A 21745-nucleotide genomic window follows, 5' to 3' on the forward strand; every position below is an offset into this window, starting at 1 on the left:
GACCTGGCTACCTAAATTCAAAAAAGCTTTTTCAGTGCTCTTGGTGAAAAGGATCTGAAAGTGGTATGGTAAGATATGGGCATAGAGTAATGTGTTTTTACATTTCTCTTTTCACTTGGCCAATTCATTTTCTCTTGCTCAGGAATTATAGGGTATACAACACAGAACCACATAATCTCATGAGTTTCAGATATGTATTTGATAAATTTAAGAAATGAGAAAAAAAAAAGGTTGCAACTCAAATGAGTTTCTTCCCATACTTCTAATTCACTGTCCTGGGAAGAGCTGGCATCAGCTTTCCTCTTGCCCCGGTTCTTGCCAGTCATGTTTTTCCTGGATTGGTCATCAGCATCTTTACTTGGTGTAGTCTGGGTCAAAGATGGGCTTGTAGAAGGGTCTCCTGGAAAGGAAAAGTGAGACACCGGTATTGCCAGTGTAGTCACAGGCTATAAGAACCAGAGCAGAATGGTCAGCAGGTTCTCTGCCCTTAAGAATCATGTTGCAGGGATAAAGGCTGGAATACCAAACTTTACTTAAGCAATTTGGAAATGTAGACCAAACATCATGAAGAGAGTTATAACTAGAATTTATATGCCTTCCTCCCAATGGAAGAACACATCTATAAGTCATTTTGCCAAAAAAAAAAAAATTAAACCTGAACCTGATCAAGCTTCTAGATCAGGGTTTCTCAACTTGGCACAATTGACCTTTTTGGACCAGATAATTTTTGTTGTGAAGGGATGTCCTGTGCATTGTAGGATGTTTGGTTAAGCAGCATTCTTGGCCTCTACCCACTATATGCCAGTAGCACCCCCTTCCCAGTGTGACAACCAAAAATGGGTCCATACATTGCCAAATATCCCTGGGTGTGGGGGCATGGGGGTGGAGGCAGGGGGCACAGAACCACCTCTAGCTGAAAAACCACTGCTCTAGATCCATTTACCACTTTAAATAAAATACAGAAGGCAGTGGGCTGTGGTAAGCTACCCTCTAAGGTTATAATTGGCGAAATTTAGACTGAGAAATGGTATGGGACAAACAATCTATTGATTGTTTCTTCAACAAATAAATTACAATCGGAAATAAAAAGAGATAGGGGAATTTATAGGTTAAAACAAAATATCCACCAATCATAATGTATGGACCTTACCTGGATCTTATTTTAAACAAACTGTAAAAAGAAAAACAAAACTCCTAACATTTATAAGAAAACTAGAAATATGATTACCCTTTGGTATTTTATGTTAGTAAGGAATTATTGTTGAATATTTAAGATGGGATAATGGCATTGTGGTTATGTTACCAAGCATTATAAATAAATATGATACCTGGCATTTGAGGAGGGAATTGGATGAAGTATAGTTGAAACAAGATTGCCTATGAGTTGTTAATTGCTGAAGTTGGATGACAGAATATAAGGGTTCATTACACCATTCTGACAACTTCTGCCACTGTTTGAAACTCTCCATTATTAAAAAGTTAAAATTGTTATGAAGAACAAAGATATTTAGAGAAATGAATTCAAAACTAAGGCATCAACACATGTAATGATTTCAGAGTTATGTACGTTCGAAGCAGCAACCATTTGTATGTCTTTATCTAGAAGACCAGTAGAGGCAAGATGCACAGAAAACTGCATTAGTTGATGTAGACCACTTTTTAAAAACGCATCAGTGTTAACGATAAACAGTCCTTCCTCAAGTTACATGATGTGACAGCGAACCACCAAATTTTCATGAAAAATAGGGATAAAAAGTATGTGCATATGTTTACTGAATGTGTGCATAAAGTCTTTATGTCAGGATTTTTTTTTTTTTAAACACTAGTCCTTTGGTTTTTTATTAATTAATTAATTTATTTTTGCTGTGTTGGGTCTTCGTTTCTGTGCGAGGGCTTTCTCTAGTTGTGGCAAGTGGGGGCTACTCTTCATCGTGGTGCGTGGGCCTCTCACTATCGCGGCCTCTCTTGTTGAGGAGCACAGGCTCCAGACGCACAGGCTCAGTAGTTGTGGCTCACGGGCCTAGTTGCTCCGCGGCATGTGGGATCCTCCCAGACCAGGGCTCAAACCCGTGTCTGCTGCATTAGCAGGCAGATTCTCAACCACTGCGCCACCAGGGAAGCCCTATGTCAGGATTTTTTAATCTGGACATCATAATTCATTGATCCATTTCAAAGCTACAGGTTTACATTTGTAGGTTAAATTTTATGTATTTCTTTGGGGAAAAAGAACCATACCTTTCTTCAGAATCTTAAAGGGATCCATGACACAGAAAAAGTTAAGAACTACTGTTCTGAGGCCTAACCAGAAGTCAGTTATGCACAGACTAAAACTGGAGTCCTCCAGCTTTTATAAAATGTGCTAAGATTCTGAAGTTCTCTGTGACAAGCATATTATAGCTACAGGGAGAGTGGAGTGGGAGTCATAAACAAAGTCTTTTCATTCTTGGTACTTTTCTGTTCACAGCATCAGGTATTATATTCAGTCTGCCAACGACTCATCGTTGTCTGGTTACAGTGTTTAAATACTCCTCACCTGAGAAGGAAGGCCAATAGCATGGTAACAGTGACTTAGACCAGAACAAAGTAATCTTCACCATCACCTGTTGGATGAAATGCCCTTAAGCCAAATGTAGAGCTTACCAGAGGAAAGTCTCTGTGCTGCAGGAGCAGGTACCATGACACTAGGCTTCTCCGTCTGGTATGTGGCTGCTGCTAAAGTGGTACTCTCAGCATCACTGTTAGTCTGGCCTGTGACTCCAAAGCTGGAGCTGGGGTAGCAAGCCTGGTACTGACTTTGACCAAGGATAGTATAGGTGGGATAGTCCTGTAGGTCAAAGGGAATAAGGGAGGAAAATAAGCCACTTAGCCAGAGCATAACATTAATTTCAACACAAGAGACTTTCATGTCCCTCTTTTTCATAATTATTTCCCTAAAACATTAACCCGACTTCTTATTTACCTAACCTATATAGTCTTCCACCTAAACCAATGATTTTCAAAATGCATTCTGTGGAAACCTAAGAGTCAAGAGGACACGCCTCAGGGACTGTCTTTGGGATGAGGTTAAGGCTGAGAGCAAAGTGTCCCATGCACTGTACACACAATGTCCCTTTTCTACTATACCAGCCTTTTTTTCTTCTACTTTATGTACAGAATTTCTGCATAGAATTTTTGAAGGAAAGAGTCTACTCCTTAAGAAGTTTATAAAACACTGCACTAGATGATAGTGCTTTTAAGGACAGATGAGCTTAAACAAAAAAGTGAATATCCTACATTAAAGTTTCCCAGTTTAAAAACTGAGTATCTCTCTCTCTCTCTCTCTTTAAAAATATTTATTTATTTGGCTGTTCAGGGTCTTAGTTGTGGCATGCGGGATCTTTAGTTGCAGCATGCAGGATCTAGTTCCCTGACCAGGAATCGAACCTGGGGCCCCTGCATTGGGAGCATGGAGTCTTAACCACTGGATCACCAGGGCAGTCCCCTCTCTTTTTTTTAAATAATCAAGCTTTCTTTAAAAATAAAGTTTCTTTAAAATATTTGAAGGGAACCTTTGGTAGTTTCACAGGCACATACATGACAAAACTTATCAAATCATACAATTTATATCTGTGTAATTTACTGTATGTCAATTACACCTTAAAAAAGCTGTAAAAAATGGGTATGATGCACAGCTCAAATACACACCTTAAAAAAATTCCACTGATAACTGGTATTGGTGACAAGCAGGAAAAAGCTAACTGATCAGACCAATTATTTATAAAGAACACTGAGCATCTACCATAAGCCAAATATAATTCACAGTGTGAGTGTGTGTGTATATGTGTTGGTACATGGGAGTTAAAAATCTAGCAGGATAGAAGACCAAAACCTATTTCCAACAAATTAGCAATAAACTGTATGTCAAATGAGTAAAATACAGAGGAAGACAACTATCACTGCAGACTGTGACAGAGAACTTTCTGAGACAAAGAAGCACAGGGGATAGGAAAAGGAACAGGCCCTGGAAAGGTTTTATTAAGCGGCCAGAGATGTTGAGTCTGGATGAAACAAAGGATCTCTGTAGGCCTGAATGACTGGTTAAGGATTGGATTGGATTCTTTACGCAGTGGTGCATAGTTTGTGTGGGAGCAGAAAATGGGGATCATCAAATTCAAATAAACAAAAATATGAAAAGATTCTGAGCAGGTGAGTGACAGGATAAAATGTGGCACTTAAAGAAAATTAATCAGTGTTTTAGAAAATGTACAGGCACGGTGAAAAATTAAAGATGAGATGAATAGTTAACTCAAGATTAAAGAGGAAAAAGCTAAACCATGGGAAATGACAGCAAAAATGAAAAAGCAGGGATTTCCCTGGCAGTCCAGTGGTTAAGACTCCACGCTTCCACTGTAGGGGGCACAGGTTAGATCCCTGGTCAGGGAACTAAGATTCTATATGCCATGTGACGCAGCCAAAAAAGAAAAAAGAAAAAGAAAAAGCAGGAAAGAATTCCAGAAATGGCTGGATTAGGGCTGGGTAAGGAAAAAAAAAATCGAAGATGACTGGTCTGGTTTTAGGCCTAGGTATATTAAAAAATAGTGTAACTGACAAGAATTGAGAAGCCGTAGGAAAAAGTGGTATTACTTTTGGAGGACAGGGAAACGGAAGAAAGGGTGGAATGAAAGGCTGGTTTTAGATATGGTCAACTTAGGGAAATAATAGGATATTAAAAAAAAAAAGCCCATCAATCAGCAGGAAGCCTGTAGATATCATGAGGTCAGGACTAGAATCTTCATTTTGGAAGAAGTAAATGGACATTGTGAATGTGGTTAAACATTCCTGGTGATGAAATAATAAGCATGTGGAAAACTAAATAGAGACTGTCCATGACAGAAGACAGGATATGCAAAGGGAGAGAGATGTTACCCTGAAGAATTCCAGGTACACAGCAGGAACTCAATAAATACCTGTGGACTAAAAGAATGAACAAATGCAAAAACAGTCAAAACATAAAAAGTGAACCAGAATAGCAATGTTAACTGCAGCCACAAAAAAAGATCCATGGAGGCAGTGGTTGATAATACTAATTGCTGCAGAGAAAACAACAAATAAAAACAGAACAACAAAACCAAAAAAACCCTAAAACACTGAAGATGTTACAAGTGATCTAAACATACAGAGTTAGTAAAATAGTGATCAAGACCAGACTAATTCACAAAGAAATGAGTGGCTAAGTAAAAAAAAGTCAAAGTAATATTTCCACAAACATTTATTATGTGCCTTCAATGTGAGTACTAGGCATTTTTCTGAACTCTCAGAACAAATAACTAAACAAAATAGAAAAATAAATCCCTATCCCCACGGAGCTTACATTCTTGTAGCAGCAGGGTAAGAGACAGACACACACACAGTAGATAAAGGAGCAGATATAATCATATCATTCATAGTCTTGGCAATGGAATGAGAGAAACTGGGTAGTAGCCTGAGAAACCATCCAAGGTTTCAGTCCTGAGGGCATCCAGAAAAAGGCCTCTCCACAGTCCATACTGGTTGTTCCTTAGATTGGCAAACTGATAATGGAAAGAAGAAAGGAAGGGCTAGCTAGATGAACCACATCAACAGGAGGAACAAAAGCAGCACCGTACCTGGTTTGAGATGCTGGACACTGCTGCTGCTGGAATATTGGCAATAGTAGATGAAGTGGATATCAGGCTGGCATTTGTGCTTGAAGCTATAAGATTGAAAGTGTTAAAAGATATTATGTAAACGCCTAAATGAAACTCAAAATATATTCTGTCCTAAGTAAACAGATCTATAAGGAGATAAAAAACATTGGCAAAGGAAATAAATACTATATACTGGTTTTGCTCTTTTGCATGCCATACCTTAATTTAGACTTGATTAGAAATAAAACAGTTCACACATTTTTGTTTCAACTTGAGTCTTCAATTATTCCTACTAAAGTCCTAGAAGGATACAACACAATGCACTGGTTCATACTAATGATACCAGTGAAATCAGAACCTAAACCAAATCACTCCAGTCCATCTTCTCTGGCAGCTGAAAAATAACTCACCTGCAGTGTGACCTACTGACACCAGTAGAAACAACAAGAACTCTGGTAAATCCACGTGTTAAGTCCTACACTGTGATATTTACTGTCACTTGCCCCAAATTATGCCTTTCCTGGTGCAACACAATTACTCTGAGAAATTGATGGAGTTTTCCAAATTCTAAAGTGCTTGGAGTTGCTTCAACAAACACCATGTTCTGGCATTTAATGATTTCACCCATGAGCCTGGAAAAATTCGGAAAATATTCAATATTATTCTGGCCAGGTAAAAATTTACTTCATAAGCTACTTAGGCTGCCTGTCTCACGACAAGAAATTTGGGTTTTTTTCACACCCTTCTATCACAGATTCCACCAGGGTTTTAATAAAATCCTCAGTGACTAGTATTTGTCACAGTGACGTTTTCCAGGTGGACAATGTAGGTGAAATTGTGAGGTACTGCTCTTGAACTCCTCTCTTTTGCTCATCATAAGCATACTTATACATGGTTTCTACCGCAGTCACACACACCATAAAGGCTCACCATCAGGTAAACCACACTATCTGACTACCTATCCCATTGGCGACAAAGTCCTCTAGAGGGAAAGTTATTAGGAAAACCTCCATTAAGAATAGTGCAGGTGGGACTTCCCTGGTGGCACAGTGGTTAAGGAATCCACCTGCCAATGCGGGGGACACGGGTTCGAGCCCTGGTCCGGGAAGATCCCACGTGCCGCAGAGCACCTAAGCCCGTGTGCCACAACTACTGAGCATGTGCTCTAGAGCCTGTGAGCCACAACTACTGAAGCCCTTGCACCTAGAGCCCGTGCTCTGCAACAAGAGAAGCCACCGCAATGAGAAGCCCGCACACCGCAACGAAGAGTAGTTCCCGCTCAAAACTAGAGAAAAGCCCGCGCACGGCAACGAAGACCCAACCCAAGATCCATTTCTAGATCAATTTTTCTTTAGCCCTAATCCTAACATATATTCCTCTTTTCCTCCCATTTACCTTTAATTCTATTCTACCTTCTTAATGATTTATAAACGGTTACAGGTACAACTCATTCACATCTGATATCTGCACACATGGGGAAAAAGCTGCTCTGACTGACAAGGTAGTTTTATAAATTTAACAATTTTCAGATCACTTACAGAATTGGGCTGGAGGTAAAAAGGTAGACCTTACAAACAACTGGCCACATACTCTTAATTATCCCTGACAGGAAGTTTAATGACTTGATTAGCTACTTGTTGATACCAAGTTTTTAACAAGTACAGTACTAAAAATCACAAATTCCTCTCAGCAATAGTGGCTTCTATTACAGGAAACGTTGGTCTGCTAACCTAGAAAGTTTACAGGGCTCAATTAACAGTTCTTTCTCCAACTCAATCAAATCATTTCTAACATGTGTTATTCATTCATTCATTTGTTCATTAAACCAGGGTCTACTGTGTGCCCAGAAACAGTTCCAGCCACTGAGGAGTAGAGTAGTGAACAAGACGAAGTCCCTGCCCTCATGGCGTTTAAATTCTAGTGATAAAAGTTAGATGATAATTAAAGAAATAGTATTTATTTAGGCTCTTGTAACCAGCATTGAACCCAAGCTAAACTCATTTTAAAATATACACAATCACTACATGCCGTACCCCCTGCAAAACTATGACTAAAAAGCCAGGCACCTCAAAAAAAAAAAAGCAATGATCATCCTACATAAATATACATCTAGGTCTCAACAACAACAAATTCAACTGCAGATTTAAAAAACAAAAGCAGCAGCAATAAAATATGCAACAAAAATAAATTTAGAGGATAAAATAAAACTCAAGTGGTAACTCCTATTGATACATGTATTTTAAAGACTATTAGCTCTCCAAATGCCAGTGGCATGGCCAACTGTTTTCCGATAGTTCCCACTCCTGTTTTGCAACAGAGCTGTGAAATCATAGACAAAGCTTCTGAGAACCATGCCCCACTAGAGATCCACCTGAAACAGTCAGGATACAGAGATAGCTTTAATCAGAAGACTGTGGTTATAGAACTGTGAGGCACAGCTGAATTAAGTGACATTGCCCCAAAGCTGGAGGGTAAACCCAAGGCTTAATGGCACATAGAAGTTGGTGCAAGATTTAGTTTCTACCCACCTCTCTAATTTTATGAATGTTTCTCTACCACCCATGCTCACCCAGCTTTCGAGTTACTCAAAACAAGAGAGACTCTTTCTCACTCAAGGACCTTTGCAATGCTGCTCTCCCTGCCTCAATTGTTGTTCTCCCTGGTCTGTCCCTCTTGCCCTCCAGCATGATCATTCCTTCTCAGCATGTCTACTTCCAGAGAGACTCTCTCTGGACTCCTCTATTAGAACTAATTCCTTTCTTGTTTTCCCAGTCACAACAAACAATTCTTTTTTCCTCTCAGAGCACTTTTCAAAACCTATTTATTTACTTGTTTGTTTTCTGCCTCCCCTCCTAGTCTGTAAGCTCCATGAAGGCAGAAGCTTACTACCTTATTCGTCACCTCCAACGTCTAGCAAAGCACCCGGCCTACAATAGGTAAAGCTCAATAAATACTCGTGGGATTCATGAATAGCATGTCAAGGTTATCAAAAACAAGCAAAGTGTGAAAAACTGCAGTCAAGAGAATCCTAAGGAGCCATGACAATCAAATGAAATGTGGTGTCCTGGATGGGATCCTGGAACAGAAAAAGGACATCAGGTAAAAACTAAGGAAATCTAAATAAACCTAGGATTTAATTAATAATAATGTACCAATATTGGTTCATTAATCATAACAAATGTTCCATTCTAATGTGAGATGTTAATAATAGGGGAAACTGTGTGCAGGGTAGGGAGATATATAACTCTCTGTATCATATGCTCAATTTTTCTACAAATCTAAAACTACAATAAAAAATAAAGTCTATTAAAATACACAACAAATCTCCTAGTCAACGAAAGACTCTTGTGTGTTACCAACACTATCAGAGCCCAAAGACATTCACTGAAATTCAAGGTTGGGTTAAAATCAATTCTGAAATTTCTGAAATTAATTTTGCTACTTGAATTTTAATTATTTAAATCATCTCAATTGAAGAAAATAACCAGAGATTGGGCCACACAGTCACAGACACTCTAGGAAAAGGTTGATATAAAGAAGCCAGATCTATTTAATCAAAGGGTTTTCATGAGCATTGAAGTATAAACTGAAGAAAAGGTTTTGGTCAGAGCTGATCAAGCCAGAAGTGGAATTTGCTGTAATTTCCCTAACTTGCCCTGGGAAGATGGGCTACTGTCAATTGTTGAAAGCTTCTGGAGGGGATGAGGGGACATTGCTGTTTTTACCACTTTAAAAAAAAAATCAATACAATGCTCCTTGTTTTTACTCAGTGGAATGACTGGGTAGTTACACAGGGGGGAAGATGAAGCTCTGGAGAGCTGACATTAATTATCTGTGCTAAAGGAAATGAAAAGTGGGGGTGAGGAGAGTGATACTGATAGAGGAGAATCCAGGTGATTCAAATGTGCCAGTAATACCCATATTTCCTTTTAGCCAATTGTTACCACTTGCTTTCTACCAACTTTTTCTCAGAATAAATGGCAAAAATTGATAACTTGATGCTTAATTTCTGCCTTAATTTCTACCCTTTGCCAAAGTTCTAATGGCAATATAATGGGCCAATAGGTTAACCAGAAAAGGGAAGGGAAATGAATTTAAATACTTGCAAGTATAGGTTCTCAATTATGGGAGTTGATATTGATACCATGACTTCTACATTGAAAATCATAAACATTACACCCGTGTGCTGGGGTCAGGCTGCCCAGCTTACATCCTTGACTTATTTTCTGTGTGTCTTATGTGCCAAATCTGTAAAATGAGATTAATGACAGTACTTCCCTCATAGGTGTGTTGTGATTACATGAGTAACACCTATCTCTGCTAAAATAATGCTAAGCACATAATATGCACTTAACAAATACCAACAGTGATCATTATTAGCACAATGGAGGAAACTGGGTTAATTGATCTAAAGGGAAAAAATGTACTAAAAGGTAAGAAATTAGGATAGTGGCAAATGAGGTTGAAAGCACAGCTTCGTGACTTTTTTAAAGCAATGGGTCATAAAAGACCCCCAAAAGGTGGTTCCTCTTGTTTTACAAAGAGGGAGAAGTAAGCACAGCTATCAGGCTCCTCAAATTCAAGGTACAGGTACAGATGAGTGGTGGTTCTACACCTGGGGAGAGGATTATTAATATAAAGGAAGAGAACTCCTTGCTTTTCTTTCATGACCTAGGTGTAGTCATCAGAGATATATCAGTTTAGGAGGAACTTGGCTACTAGATTTGCCTGTAGTTGGACCCCAAAGCCTACCAAAGTAGAGGAACACTTTATAAAAATGAAAGGGAGTAGAGGAGAAGACAAAGTCATGCTCTTGAGTTTTTTTCCTCCTGGTTTGTTCCCATTTTAGAAAGAAAGAAGGGGGAGGGGACAAACATAAAAAGAAGGGAAAATAATTAAGAGGAGACTCCATAAACAATAAGAGAAAAAGGTAGCTCAGAGCAAGGTCTTAGGAATGTAGTAACCAGTTGTTCCCAACAGACTAAGAAAAAGTAGTCCTCAGTCATTTTATTGAAAACAGTTAATACTGAAAATCAAAATATTTTGTTTCATATAATCTACATCAAAACAGTTTTTCATCATCAAAGGTTATATTTTAAGAATACCTAGGACTGGGCTTCCCTGCTGGCGCAGTGGTTGAGAGTCTGCCTGCTGATGCAGGGGACACGGGTTTGTGCCCCGGTCTGGGAAGATTCCACATGCCGCGGAGCGGCTGGGCCCAGTGAGCCATGGCCGCTGAGCCTGCGCGTCCAGAGCCTGTGCTCCGCAACGGGAGAGGCCCGCGTACCACACACACAAAAAAAAGAACACCTAGGACTGGTTTTATAAGGAATAATATTTAAAAGCTGGGAGAAATCAGGAGAAAGGAGGCAGATGAGAAGCCAAGTAGATGGACATTAATTCCCAATTTGGAACAATGATAAATTCCCTGCATTGGACTTGGAAGGGTAAGGAATTAACTCCACAGTGCCTTTTGAGTTTCTTTGTCTTCATTCCAAATAGTCCTGTCATAATTCTAACCTTTTAGAGGAAGAACTCAGGAAGGCAGAGGTGTTTAGAGTTCAAGCTTTAATGCTATGCTTTCCATCACAAAATAGAAACAACATTGAATTTTTTGAACGAGAAAAGCTCACCAAGAAGTAGTAAATGGGGGTGGAGGTATAACAAAAACCACAGCAGAAAAGCAGCACACATCTCACAAAGCAGCACTCAATCTCACTTTCCATTCTATTTGGACTTCACATAAAAGAAGTCAGCAAAGCTCTAACCCATGGAGTCTTCTGCTCATTTACAGGACAAAATGCCACTGAGAACAGACTAGAACAAAATTAGACAGGTTTTCTGGACACCAACGTGCAAAAGAGGAGTCTTCAATTCTATTAAGCAGTTCACAAAAGCTTAAACTACTTATGAACCACACTCCTAGGTTCTAGTTTGTCTAACACAAAAAGCATGCACAAATGCAAATATCCTATATTACCCAGTATGTTTGGAGATACAGGTAGATTAAAAACAAAAAACAATAATAATTTTTTTAAAAAAACAAAACACACACAACCATGCCTGTTTACCTTGAATGGGATAAGAATAATGTGCTGGGCTTGGCTGGCTTGTGGTTAACCCTGTAGTGCAGGTAAGAACACTGTGTTGACTTGGAGATGGAGTCTGAGTTAAACCACTTTCAGGTTTCATACCTGGCCACAATGCACCTGAATCAGATAAATTGGACCAATTACAAACAAAACACTGGAACTGAGGAGCATGGTTATGCTTTCAAATATCAGCCAGTAGGTTTAAAATCAAAATCTTAAAACAAAAATAAATTTGCTTGTAAGAGAAAATTATTGAATCTCCCACTCGTAATATACCACAAGCAAATACAATTTCAAAGAATTGGGGAATGGGGCCATAGAAACAAAAATCTTGTCAAAAACCCAACAGTGATATGCATGTATGTAAGTTCACTTCAATGGATGGGGAAAATTGATCAGCATTCAGAAAAAGGGCTACTGACACCCTACCATTGTTGTAGAGTGCCTGACATTCCTGTAGAGTGATAAATCATTTATCTGCATTGTCTAGGTAGGAGACATTCCACATACGTTTAAAATTCACTTACCCATTAAACAAGCACCAGATTTTTCTAAAATGTATGTATACTTCTCTGCCTTCTTAAGCTGGTTATTTTGTTACCTTTATTTCTTCTGATTAGGAAAGACATACCTGCTTACTTTTATAAATTAAAAAACATTAGCAGAAATATAATTTCTAATTTTTAGAAATAATAAAGTCATATATAATCCCACCATCCAGACTTAACTGCTATTCAGTTTGCATAAGAGTCACTCAGATTTCTTCTGTTTACTAATCTTTTTTTTCTTCTTTTTAATAAAAATGGGATGTTACATGCTGTTCATAATTTGCTTTTCCACATAATACCTGAGACATATCTTTCCCTGTTAGAACATATAATAAGACATCATAGCTATTCAGTTTTATTTTTATCACAATGCTCCTAAGTGACAATCTTTCTAAAAAATATTTATATCCTTTCCTGCCTTCTTAGCAGGGAGGAAATAGTGACCATACCTTTTCTCAGATCTATACTGTGCTGTGCTATGTACATTACAGAAAAATCCCCAGAGGCTACTGCAGTATGTGAAGACATTTGCTTAGTACTAAGTAGAACTCAATTACAGTTCTATGATTTGAACGCTCTTGTATCACTTTGTCTTTTCTCTGTGATCTGTCACTTCTTGACAATCTCCTGTTTCTGGCTGTATCTCCTTTTTCATTTGCAGTAAACTAGGAAACCATAAAAAAAAGCTTGCTTCTACACGACAGCCTAAGGATATCCTTTATGAGTGAAGAGTTTTTGTCATAAATTTTTTTTTTTTTTTTTTTTTTTGGCCACACTGTGCAGCATGTGGGATCTTGGTTCCCCAACTGGGGATCGAACCCATGCCCCCTGCATTGGGAGCACGGAGTCTTAACCACTGGACTGCCAGGGAAGACCCCAAGTTTTTGTCATAATTTTGGCTATGCAAAAGTCTATTAAAAACCTCACTGTAGGGAGAAGATATGGGGATATATGTATAGGTATAGCTGATTCACTTTGTTATAAAGCAGAAACTAACACACCATTGTAAAGCAATTATACTCCAATAAAGATGTTAAAAAACAAAACAAAACAAAAAAACCCTCACTGTGCTCTGAATAGTTATAGCTACTGGATCAATATAGTTGAAGCTGATGATTAGGCCCAAGAAGATTCATCAAACACATTCCAGGTAAGAAATCAATACCAAGGTCAGCCACAGATTCAAATTCAACATTACCTCACTTCATATACTCTTAATCTGATAAGAAATTTATAAATATATAATGCTTTGAGAATAAGGACCTCTGCTTCACCAGGGCCCTCAGATATCTTAGTGTAACTCAGATCTGTAAAATTTGTTGACAAGTAAATGTAAGAATAGTAAAAGGAGATGTTAGGACTTCCCTGCTGGCGCAGTGGTTGAGAGTCCGCCTGCCGATGCAGGGGACACGGGTTCGTGCCCCGGTCCGGGAAGATCTTACATGCCGCGGAGCGGCTGGGCCCGTGAGCCATGGCCGCTGAGCCTGCGCGTCCGGAGCCTGTGCTCCGCAGCGGGAGAGGCCACAACAGTGAGAGGCCCGCATACCGCAAAAAAAAAAAAAAAAAGATGTTAAAATCTGAAAAGGTTCACAGTGGAACATGGTAATTGCCTTGTCTCAAACTTTTTTTTTCATTGAAGTATAGTTAATTTACAATGTTGCTAGTTTCTGCTGTAGAGCAAAGTGATTTAGCTACACACACACACACTTTTTCAGATTCTTTTCCAGTATAGATTATTACAAGATATTTAGTATAGTTTCCTGTGCTATACAGTAGGTCCTTGTTATTTACCTATTTAATATACAGTAGTGTGTATGTGTTAATCCCAAACTCCTAATTTATCAAACTAAAGCATTAAAAAAACAAGACATATTCTTTTCTCACCTACTAAACACATGAAATAACATATTTGAGGAGATTAAGGAATGCCACCATCTCTATAGCACAAATTCGGAGGGTTGCCCTCCACCCCCTTCCACCCCTTGGTTCATGATGGTCTTCAGTCCTGCCCAGGTAAGCCACAGCTTAATTCCTTGTTATGGCTGACATTTAACAATAAAAAATATTTGAGAATGTAGTTTTTTTAAACATTTATGATGTGAAATTTGAATATTAGTGCTAAGATTCTTGGTGGTTGACTATCACACTTTTTAGAAACATAGAAACAACTTGCCTTTTCAATGTCACAATAACTTTCAGATTTATTGTAATCAATGTGTTTTTTTTCTAAATAGGTTCTGAACCTGAGGTGTTGGGTTTGTAAACATGTTTATTATTACACTGTCCTAAAATACTATCTTACTAATAAGAATAGTATTAACTGAGAGAATTTTGTTAGTTTCATTATTCAGCATGTATTTTTAAAGTTTCAAAATGTAAAATTTCTATAAACTGGTCCATCTTATAAGGTCAGAAATTAGTGCAAAATGTCCAAGACAAGTAGAGAAAATAATAGATAGTTTTGAATGTTTTGGGGCAGAAACATAAAGTAGCTATTGAATATTATTTTATGAAGAACAGAGGAATAAAAGACAATATGGACACTGCCTCCAGTATCACTGTAGCCCTGCTCTTTAAGTGTGTGTGTATCTATCTGTCTATCTTCCTTTAAAAGCACTCTTTCTAGAATTCCAAGTAACAAGTAGCATGACCAAATGGTGTGACTGTAGAGCACTAATGCCGGCAGCAAAGAAGAAATGAAATCCTGGCTTCCTGACTCCTGGTCCACTGTTCTTTGCCTACAAGTAGACTTTCTCAAGTCATTTTAAGTACCAAGAGCCTGATGTAGAGCAGCAGCTGATCTAAAAATGGCAAAGGAAGTCTGCCTCTGAGTGCTGTTCTCGTGCTGCCCCACAGTGGGGTCTTATCACAAACTCTACCCAAGTTTCTCAGCACAAATACTTCCCCCCTATTGGCTAGTCACTAACCAAACTAATCTGAGCAGTTCACTTTGCAGTAATATATATCAGAGTAGTGGAAATTTAGAGAAGATTAGTTTGGTTAAGAATCGAAGTACAGGGCTTCCCTGGTGGCGCAGTGGTTGAGAGTCCGCCTGCCGATGCAGGGGACACGGGTTCGTGCCCCGGTCTGGGAAGATCCCACATGCCGCGGAGCGGCTGGGCCCGTGAGCCATGGCCGCTGAGCCTGCGCGTCCGGAGCCTGTGCTCCGCAGCGGGAGAGGCCACAGCAGTGAGAGGCCCGCGTACCGCAACAACAAAAAAAAGAATCGAAGTATATATAAATGCTAAAAAAACCACATGAAAGAATATCTTGTTGATTTAATACCTCACTGGGATGAGCTCTTATAAATACTAAGTAATTTAATCTGAGTACTTTCGTTAACTATAAGTAGATGTATATTATAGAAAATTGGGAAAATATAGAAAGTGAAAAGAAAAAAATTGCATAGTCTCATCACACACACAAAAAATACAGACAGGGCTTCCCTGGTGGCGCAGTGGTTGAGAGTCCGCCTGCCGATGCAGGGGATACGGGTTTGTGCCCCGGTCCGGGAAGATCCCACATGCCGCGGAGCGGCTGGGCCCGTGAGCCATGGCCGCTGAGCCTGCGCGTCCGGAGCCTGTGCTCCGCAACGGGAGAGGCCACTACAGTTGAGAGGCCAGCGTACCGCAAAAAAACAAAAAAACAGACAATTCTCACTTTTGCACGGGACTGTGTTAACTGAAACCTGTACACATTGGAACTGTGTCCTCACTTTGCATGATTCCTTGGTAATTGAGATCAAATCTGTACTGCCTGTACTGTTAACATTCAGTTTTTCTTCCAAATTATTCTTTATGTACATATTTTTAAAAACTACTAACTTGGTATATTATATTTTTAGTTTTATATACTGCTTTTTTCAATTAATAATAAACTTTTTTCAAGACGCTAAATATTCTTTAAGAATATGATTTATAATGGCTACACAGTTTTCCATTCTATGGATACACTGCAATTTAACATATACCTTTCAATTCAATATGTCTGTTGTTTCCAGTCTTTTGCTATTATAAATAATGCTGTGATGAATATCTTGGTAGTAAATTTTTGTGGTTATCTCTAATTAATTCCCTAGGATAAATCCCTAAAAGTAAAATTACTGAGGGATATGGCATGAACATCCTTAAGACTCAATACATACTGTCAAATCTCCATCTCATATTAAAGTTCTTTTAAAAGAAGGTAGAACAATGGCAGTTAAGCCAATCTTTTATGAGCCCCTAAAAACGAACGAGTACCCTTTCTCTCACATGTACTCATGCAGATCACTGGAACCTCAAATCCTCATTCTACCATCTCACCAGATTTCTATATAGCCCTGAAAAGATATGACCACCATTCCTTTACTTTTAAAGATTAGTCATAATATGGGCTTCCTAGATTTCCTCTAGTCTTTTCTCACTTCTTTAAAAGGAGGAAACTTTTAAATTTCAAAGTCAACTGTGAGATTAACTTTTTCATACAGACCTAAATTTATGAGCACTTCTGGAATTAAACAGACTGGGGTGCACTTCTAATCCTAGGCATTTACTAACTGTATGACCTCAGGTTAGTCACTTAATATTTCTAAGCCTGTTTCCTCATCTATAAAAAGGGATAATGCTGCCACTTACTTTTTAAGGGTGGTCCTGAGGATTACATAAGAAAGTAATGTAAAGTGTGAAGCACTCATTCTCAGCATACTGCTTGCGCAGTAAGCACTCAATATTATTACAATATATTATTACTGTATAAATATATAACATACAATCGTTTTACAGTAAGATTTTCTAAAGCTCTGTTTACATCTGAAATAAAATAACAGACTAGCTAATCTAGTTTTAGTGCTAACAGGTAACACTAAGATAATAAAATTACCAAAATCTTCACAAGAAAAAAAGAAATGTAGTCTTTTTTTTTAACTGAAGTGTAGTTGATTTACAATACTGTGTTAATTTCAGGTGTATAGTATAGTGATACAGTTTTTTTGTTTTTTGCAAATTATATTCCATTATAGGTTATTACAAGATATTGGGTATAATTCCCTGTGCTATACAGGAAGAAATGGAGTGTTTTACAACTGAGTGATATAAAAGAAAAGAAGCCATGTGTTAAAACATAAGAAAATGGCTTTCAAAAATACAGGCACTTTAAAAAGCATTACACACACACACACACACACACACACAAAGTATTATAAACATTTCCTTAAAATTTCCTTTATAAAATTTAAGAATATGCCATACCTATCATTCAAAGGCAAATTAAGCTAATGAACAGTTCTCTCTGAATTACTGATAAGAAAAACTTATTAAACAAGTTTCCCTCACCCCCAATTATTAAACAGAAATAGATTAATAAGAGCCTGTTATAACCAATATTTCTATATAAAATAAACACTGTTTCCTTCAAGTTTTTAACAGGGATCTACCTATTTTACAGATTTTTCTTTCTTTCTTTAAAATGAGAGAAATGCTGTGATTATAAAAGATACCATAATATCTAGGACCTACATGCACATGGCATTGTGCTAGATATTCCAAAATCTGAGTTCAGAGATATAATAGGAGTTTTATTTAACACTGAACAGTAGGATCAATCAACTGTTCAACAATGTCATAAAGCACTTTTGGCTTTCTAATAAAGAATTTAAATAAAAACAGAGAGTAAAAAAAAAATGTGAAATACTTTATACTTGCTAGCCTATTGTTAGCCAGCTGTTGATAAATTAGCTTTAATATATGCAAAAAGAAATAAACACAAACATATTCACAGAGTCCTGCTTCCAAAAGGACTGCTCAGTCTTGTCTGGTTAAATATATCAGAAACATAAAAGTTTAGTATATACCGACAGGCACGAGGCATGGGTGTACAAACAGGAAAACAAGAGCATTTCTGTTTCTCTTCTCTCATGAAGTTATCAACTACCACTACCATTAAACATAACCCCCAATTTTTGTTTCTAGTAGTTGTCAGGAGCTAAGGAATGCTAACAAGCCTCAAGATAAGAAAGCTGTCAGTATCATAAAAGAGCAGCCAAATCGGCCAGGAAAACTAGGAATCTCAAAACGAAAGGCAAGCAACACCCAGAATCTGTGGCAATCTGAAAGATTTTTCTAATTCCTAGCTAGTTTCAATAAAGGCTACACAGTTATAATTTTATTAACATATTGAATATTTTTAAAAAAATACAGTATTTTCTTAATTTTCTGACACCAGTTCTAGGAAAGCAGGGAAGGGGCAATAAAGCACACTGACAATATCTATCAATTCACACACACACAGAAAAAGCACAGATATTAAGTGCCCAAAGAACCTCAAACTGACTTCTAGTAAATCATTCTAATTTATAGTTCATGTACAAGATACCTAAAACCAAAGAACAAACCTCTCTATGCACATGATAAGGTTGTACAAAATTGGGGATTTCCCCCTCTAAGACGACTTTCTGGTTCAGCAGAGCAACAACTGATCAGTTTGGGGCAGCAGGGAAGGAGAGGGAGAAATTGACAAAACAGAGCAGGGTTGGTGGGGGCAGAAAACTATAAGGTATATTCCATCCGGAATATGTAGATTACTTGGTTTTAGCAAGAAATTAGCCACCTCAAAATATATTTGTCATGGTATCATGTTTTGTATGGTAATTCCTCAAAGAGTTTCCAAACACTTGAAGATTCCAAGCTTTACAGTCAAGACTTAGTATCCTGGAAATAGCTACATTATGGCAGATAAAGAACTGAGTATTGAGAAGTTATGATTTTATATGACACGCATCAAATATACTGCTGGAAAGTTGCATACCCAACTTCTATCACACCTGTGCCTGAGCAGGTGCTCTGCCAAGAACAGCGTGGCATCTCTCAGCTTCCTGATCAGCCGTGCTCGCTTTTGGGGGAAAGACGGACATTTCTGGGGGATAAAATCAACATTCTTAGCAACTCCTCACAATAGAATGCCTTACCGAAAGGAGGTAGTCCATATGTTTGGGTTGCCTGAGGGTAGACAGCATAGGGTTGAGACTGCTGCAGTGGCTGATACTGGGTCTGCCCAGGGTAAGCAGTTTCCGAAACAGGAACTGAGAGGATATGTGCATAAGGTCTAGAAAAGTTCAAGAAAACAAAAACTTTCATGTGAGAAAAGTAGGGGAAATAGCTATACCACTAACAGCAAAGCGTCAGCAATGAGGAGACTAACCTGCCACGTAAAATGTCTCTTACTATGGTCAGAAAGTAGAATTATTTTTTCCTTTCCAGGTTCTACTGTCACCTACCTAACTATTTTACAGAAAATTTAATAGCTTCAAATATCTTCCTCCCAAGGTCCAGTTACTATGCCTCAAACATTTGTGGTGTGCCACATGCAAGGCCCTATGTGAGATGCAAGTATGGACTAAACTCATTTATGCCCTTATGTCTAAATATAGAATAAAACCCTAAAATGACATAAAACTGGACAGAACAGGATTGGCAATTGGCTCCATTCTCCACCTAGCCCTCTGGGCCAAACTAAAGTTCTGAAAGGGAAAGTGGGACTTAGAGAAGAGGGTGAGGCTGGCAGAGAAAAGGCAAGCACCATATTAGAAAACAGGGAGTACAGGTGTGGCCCAATATCCCCAGATCGAGCCTATAAAATAGAAGTCACATAACTAATAAAATTCAGGAAGTTCCAGACAGGACACAGAATTGCCCTGCTGATACTTAAGCCAGAGTACTGCCACTAGTTGGTGCCAACCACATCAGGTTTAGCTAGAGATTTGAACTTAACAGTGAAACTTCTGGGATTTTAAACTAGCTAGATGACCTCGTCATTTTATCCATGGAATAAGATGGTGCCACATTTTATGCACTGAATTTTTAGATACCGGTTATTTTATTTGATAAGTTATGCTGTACTCATAAGCAGGAAAGTGTCATATGTACCATATAGATCATAACAATAACATAATGGGGGAAAGGGGTGTTTCAGAAAGGAAAAGATTTTTTTTCCCCCAGTTTTGGGGAAGAAGAAAATGAAGGAAGACTATAAAGAAATGGTCTGTGAGCTGAGCAGATAGCATGTGCAGAAATGGGAGAGAAAGGGTGTTTTAGGAAAAGAGAAAAACTCTGGCAAAGGTACAGAGGAAGGGCTTCAGCCTGCAAGGAGCACATATTATATTAAGGCAAAGTATAAGAAGATAGACAGCAAAGACCTTGAATATGAGGCTAAAAGTGTTCAACTGGGAGTCACTGAAATTGTTGAGCAAAGAATGACAAGATCAGAGCTGTTCTTTAATAAAGATTGGTTTGACATTTCTTTGTAAAATGGATTGCGGAGGGTGGTTGAAATAGAGGCAATTAAAAAATGCGATGGTTTTAGCTAAGTGGTAAGGAGGTCTGCATTAAGATAGAAGGCATAGGGACTCCCCTGATGGCGCAGTGGATAAGAGTCCATCTGCCAATGCAGGGGACACGGGTTCGAGCCCTGGTCCGGGAGGATCCCACGTGCGGCGGAGTGGCTGGGCCCCTGCGCCATAACTGCTGAGCCTGTGCTCTGGAGCCCGAGAGCCACAACTGCTGAGGCCCACCCACCTGGAGCCCGTGCTCCGTAATGGGAGAGGCCGCCAAAGTGAGAAGCCTGCATACCATGGCGAGGGGTGGCCCCCGCTCACAGCAACGAAGACCCAACACAGCCAAAAATAAATAAATAAAATAAATTTTTAAAAAATTAAAAAGGAAAAAGATAGAAGACATAGCTAATAAGGTGTCCTGAGTACAGCAGGTATACAAATATTTTTTGAACAAATGAATGAATTTGGAATATGCAATATTCACATCTCGGTAGACCCTAAAAGACTGAATTTGAAAATTTCTATTCTTCTTAGCCAGATCTGAGACCAGAAAATAGCTCAGGTTGTAGCTGTTAATCAAATCACGTGGGAATGATTTAAAATCTTAGTGACTTCAAATGGATTAACCTCCAGATATGATAAAGATCATAATATCATTTTTTATATAGTGTCTTTATAGCTCAAGTTATTTTCTTATCTTCTTCATAATGATCTCAGAGAATAGGTTCGGTCATTTCACAGAAGAAGAAAACCACATGAAAATGACTGGCCCAAGAATGCTATTAGTGTTAATACCAGGTTAGAATTTGAAGAACTCATTGAGCTGACTTTTCAATTAGCTCATTTTTTTAACTGACGCAAAATTCAAAAGGAAAAAGTTTTTTTATAACATACCCATACATATCACTCACCTGTGTTACCAAAGGTGAGTGTTCCTTATGTACCCTGCCTATGTAAGCACATCAGAATTTATCCCAATTTAATAAAGCACACTTGTATGTATCTATGTATGTAGGCTCACTCTATCAATGCACAACTGCTGGCTCGATATACACACTGTTCTGCACCTACTCATCTTGGAGATGATTAACTTAGTGGACCTTAAATGCTGATCTTACCCCATGAGGCCCAAAATATTGCCTCTTAATGACT

General features: G+C 38.4%; 1 protein-coding gene across 3 annotated transcripts in view; it reads right to left on the minus strand.

Moving 5' to 3' along the window:
* The window catches only part of EYA3 (EYA transcriptional coactivator and phosphatase 3), a 103320-nt gene that overhangs the window by 25627 nt on the left and 55948 nt on the right, over positions 1-21745 (minus strand). For all 3 annotated transcript variants that reach the window (XM_060017171.1, XM_060017164.1, XM_060017179.1), the window contains 5 exons: positions 19229-19365; positions 11717-11854; positions 5625-5710; positions 2641-2824; positions 261-400 (listed from right to left, as the gene is read on the minus strand). In XM_060017171.1, coding sequence (XP_059873154.1) covers positions 261-400; positions 2641-2824; positions 5625-5710; positions 11717-11854; positions 19229-19365 — 685 coding nt within the window. The remainder of the gene's footprint in view (positions 1-260; positions 401-2640; positions 2825-5624; positions 5711-11716; positions 11855-19228; positions 19366-21745) is intronic.

The sequence above is a fragment of the Delphinus delphis genome, chromosome 1, assembly GCF_949987515.2.
Source record: "Delphinus delphis chromosome 1, mDelDel1.2, whole genome shotgun sequence".
In the NCBI taxonomy this organism is placed as follows: Eukaryota; Metazoa; Chordata; class Mammalia; order Artiodactyla; family Delphinidae; genus Delphinus; species Delphinus delphis.